General features: G+C 44.7%; 1 protein-coding gene across 1 annotated transcript; it reads right to left on the bottom strand.

The window, feature by feature from the left end:
- Positions 1–593: 593 nt before the first annotated feature.
- On the bottom strand, positions 594–1,743 carry LOC100826333. Its single transcript, XM_003566052.4, has one exon. It carries the CDS (start codon positions 1,508–1,510, stop codon positions 1,031–1,033), a length of 480 nt encoding a protein of 159 aa, XP_003566100.1. The 5' UTR covers positions 1,511–1,743; the 3' UTR covers positions 594–1,030.
- Positions 1,744–4,200: the final 2,457 nt, after the last annotated feature.

Genomic DNA, 4,200 nt, shown 5'->3' with positions numbered 1-4,200 from the left:
TCCTAAATACTTGTCGTGATTTTAGTACAAATTTGCACTAAAACCACGACAAATATTTAGGAATGGAGGAAGTACAATATAATATATTTTTTCTCTAGTTTGATCGAAAGCAAACAGATTATGCATTTATACGAGTACTAAACTTGGACTAATGCTACTTTGTTTTTTTGTAAAATCCTTCTGAAAACTGAACCATACATCTTTGCATTATCGCTAAAGGGCATATGCTTATCCAGAAGTACTTCGATCCTACATTGCCTAGTCCCTCTCCCAGCAAGCTAGTTTAGCTAGAAATAGGGCCTGTCAATACATAGCCATGGCTACAGGCTACATAAATGCTTTAGACCAAAATGTGGAGGTGACATATAGTTCACTGTTTGCTATGCATACCAAAAGCAAGCTTTGCAGCAAAGGCAATCTTTCCGGCCGATCCTGCGTGTACATGTGTCGACCCACCGCGCATAAAATCAGAAACCATCAAACTAGTATGGAAATTAAAAAAAGTTCCTCGCAAAAAGAAAAGTGAAAAGAAAAAAAGGAATCTGATCCCCCAGCTTGGGTCAAAACACTAGCTAATTTGTTTTCTGGAAGCATTGCGACGTAATCATCCATTAATTGAGGGATCGTCTGGCATGCACCCATGAAATACAGCAGTCACTTTCTCTCTCGCGCAGAACGGCAGAAACAGAAGCTACTAGAAGTAGTACTCCCTCCGGCGCGCCACAGGAGTAGTGCTATATACAACGATTCAAGGTAGCAATTAATACACAATTTAATTTTAGTTGCGCTAAACATCGAAGTTAACTAGTAATTAGTACTCCTTGACAGTTAGGAGTATAAGAAAAAAAGGAAACACACACATATGTACATACGATACAAGTACGTACAGTCCTCATGAAATTAGAGCTATACATCTGTATATACATACATGTATGTTTCCACACACAGCTCAATTCCACCACGGGGCCGCCTGCTCAGATCGATAATGAAGCTTTGAATGGAATGGATACCACATACCCGATCGATCACATCACGGCTCGTTGTGCGAGGATGCGTAGAGGAACGTCGGCGGCGAGAAGACGGAGTACCTGTTGTCGATCAGCTGCGGCGCGAAGCTCTCCTCGTCGTCATAGCCATAGCCGTAGCACGCCGGCGGCGGCGCCGGGAAGTCGTCGTGGCAGGCTCCGGCTCCGGATCCGGCGCCGTCCGAGGACTCCTCGGTGCTGCCGGGGCTGGGCGCCATCCGCGGCCCGGCCGGGCTGCCGCTGCTCTCGCCACTGACGGTGCCGGCGCCGTACTTGGCCGGGTCGGCGTGGCGGCCGGTGAGCTCCTGGACGAGCGCGCGGAAGCCGGCGGCGTCCGTGGTCACCCGCATCGGGTTGTTGACGTACACCACCTTGATTGGCTCGCCGCCGCCCTTCCGCTTCCGCTGCTTTCCCGAGCCACCGGCCGTCGCGCCCCGGTGAACGGCAACATTGCTCTTGGCTCCGCACTGCGCCTTCTTCTCCATGGCCAAGCGATCAATCTAGCTTAGCAATTTAGCTCTGAGATCGATGTATTATAGATCGGAAGGGGGTTAACTTAATGGCGAGGTCTTGCTGCGACGGCGCACATGGAGCTAGCTGCCTAGCAGGCTGAGAGAGAGGGGAATGAAATGAATGAGCGAGCGGGCTAGAGAGGGCGGTGTAGCCGTGTAGGTGTGCTGATATAGTTGAGCTCTCCTCTGTCGCGTGGCGTAGGTCGGTATGCGTACTGGTCCGGTGGTCCCAATGGGGACAGGAGAGCGTAGGAGGGCCGGTGGTGGTTTCTACTTTTAGAAGCCATGAAAAGGATCAAACTGCAATGGGATTTATGAAACCTGTTGCCTCCGGATGAGAGAGAGCTCGAAACTCCCTCGCGTCGAGAAAGGGACGCGGTGCGTAATGTTGGGTCGAGAGGTGCCTTGGATAATGCATGGATGAGAGAGGTGGAGGTAATTTGTTAGCTCTACCAAGTATAATGTGAGACACGCACAGAAATCGCTCTCTCAGGATGGTCATAGTGGGAAGTAAATTAGAGTAGTAAATGATTATGTTATTAGTCTAAGTTATTACTTTTATAGTGGTTACTAATTTATATGCGATGTCATATATTGTGTCATTTATTAGATTATAGACTCATTTTGTCTTGATTTGTATGATGTTATTGTAACATATTTAGTTACCACATCACTCTCTTTATTCATTTATTACCATGCCGCATAACAAAATTGACTAGTTGGCACTTATGTTACTACCTAAGTTACTCCCACTATCTCAGATACGTGCACACACTTTCATGCATTTTTTTGTTGCAAGCTTTCATGCAAATTTTGAACAATAGTTATGACATTGTGGTAGTAGCATGTTTTTTTTATTGACAAATCTGATGAATTTATTTTATCACATAAGTAATTCAAGTAATTTACATATATTAAGCAAAATTCAAAGGCTGAAGTCTTTTTCTGACACGAATATCACGAGTAATAGAATACATCTCTAGTTTTGCAGTCTAATTATGTTCGCATTCAACGGATATAAGTGTCCTATTGTCATCATGTATTGCACATAGCAATTGGTTGTTAGCACTTGTTTCTTTCAATGGTTTTTCTATTTCCGGCAACTAAGAAATAATTACTTTTAAGTCGACACTACCAAGATGTTGAGATCCGTGCAAGTGCGAAGAGATGAAAAAACGAAGTCCTCCATCAAATGCCCCCCATTATAAAGTTTTTTTGTTGGCAAAAAGATTGATCGCAGACCTATTGATTGATGATCACATGTATAGTGAAAGAACTTAAATTTATCCCCTATTATGTCCTCATTGGCCTGCCCTAATTGGTCGTTGTCAAGTCAATCCAAATATAAACTTGTTGTCTAGGGGGGTTTGACCCTTTTTTTGATTATTTTTTTGCTAGGGTGATGATCATTGGACCCAAGAGAACTTGTCATCTTTTATATACTTTGAGATTTTTTTTATTCCTTCCTTTTTTATTTCTCTTAGATACATTTTATATTTTGTTGCTACATACTCATTCCGTTTCATAATTCTTGTCGAAATATTACATGTATCTAGACGCTTTTTAGGAATAGAGACATCTATTTTTTGGCAAATTTGAGACAAGAATTATGTAACGGAGGGAGTACTAAACACAAAGTGCAAATCAAACAAAACCCCGGTCGTTTGTTAGTGATTTAGATAATTCTATTCTATATCGTACCTACATTCCACAATACAGTATGTTTATAGTTAGTTAGGTTGGAGTGTTAAAGACTAACGGATTAAAGAAGTTTGAACACAGCAATCAATTAATGCAAAAACATGAATTGTAAACATCCCAAAAACAATCGAGGCATGTGCAACCGTTGGAGTGATCCTAGCGAGCATCCGTCCGTCGAGGCTTAGCAGAGGAGGCCGGGGTGTTGAGAGAAGTGAAGGTCAATATGTGGCCCGGAGCGAATCTGATGCGGGACAGGGTAAAAATACGGCAGCAGGTATATGATCAATGCGACGGGGACAAAAGCACACAGCAGCAGGTTATCAATGAGGAGACGGATCAAGATCAATGCGCAAATAATAATCCCCCCCCACCACCACCCCTTGACGTGCCGCGCTTGCATGGGCCGGATTCCCGTCAGCGGTGGGCCCCTCGCTGACGCCAAAAGGTGGTACCAATTGGCACCCGTGCACCCCCGTTCTTTTCTCACCGCCCGCCCTCCCTTACCCGCTGGGCCGTGGGTCCGGGAAATCCTCGCTGACTCGTGGGCCGGGTTTCTGTGGGGTCTGGGGGGGGGACGCGACAGGGACAGAACAGGACGGGAAAGGGAAGAGGCCGCAGACTCTTTCTCGCGGTGTTAAAAATCTGAGAGCTGTCTCAACTCCGGTGTGTGTTCAGTTTTCGGTTCGGTTCATGTTCGGTTAACACGGTATTCGGTTAATATGGTTTTGTACGAAAATACGGCGGTTTCGGTTATGTTTCGGTTATAATCAAATTAGTTAAAGTTGACGCGAATTTTTGAGCAACACAAAGTTACGAAGTAGTTATATTTCAATTTCGAATGTATAATATGAAACGTTAATTATCCCGCAAACACCCACATTACACACTCAGCGAGCTGTTATCATCCCTGGCTAGCTTACGAGGGAGGTAGGGATGCATTGGACTAGTTGTACGTAGCTACT

The sequence above is a fragment of the Brachypodium distachyon genome, chromosome 2, assembly GCF_000005505.3.
Source record: "Brachypodium distachyon strain Bd21 chromosome 2, Brachypodium_distachyon_v3.0, whole genome shotgun sequence".
Lineage (NCBI taxonomy): Eukaryota > Viridiplantae > Streptophyta > Magnoliopsida > Poales > Poaceae > Brachypodium > Brachypodium distachyon.
The sequence above is the reverse complement of the archived record's forward strand: the minus strand, read 5'-3'. Positions and strand labels throughout refer to the sequence as shown.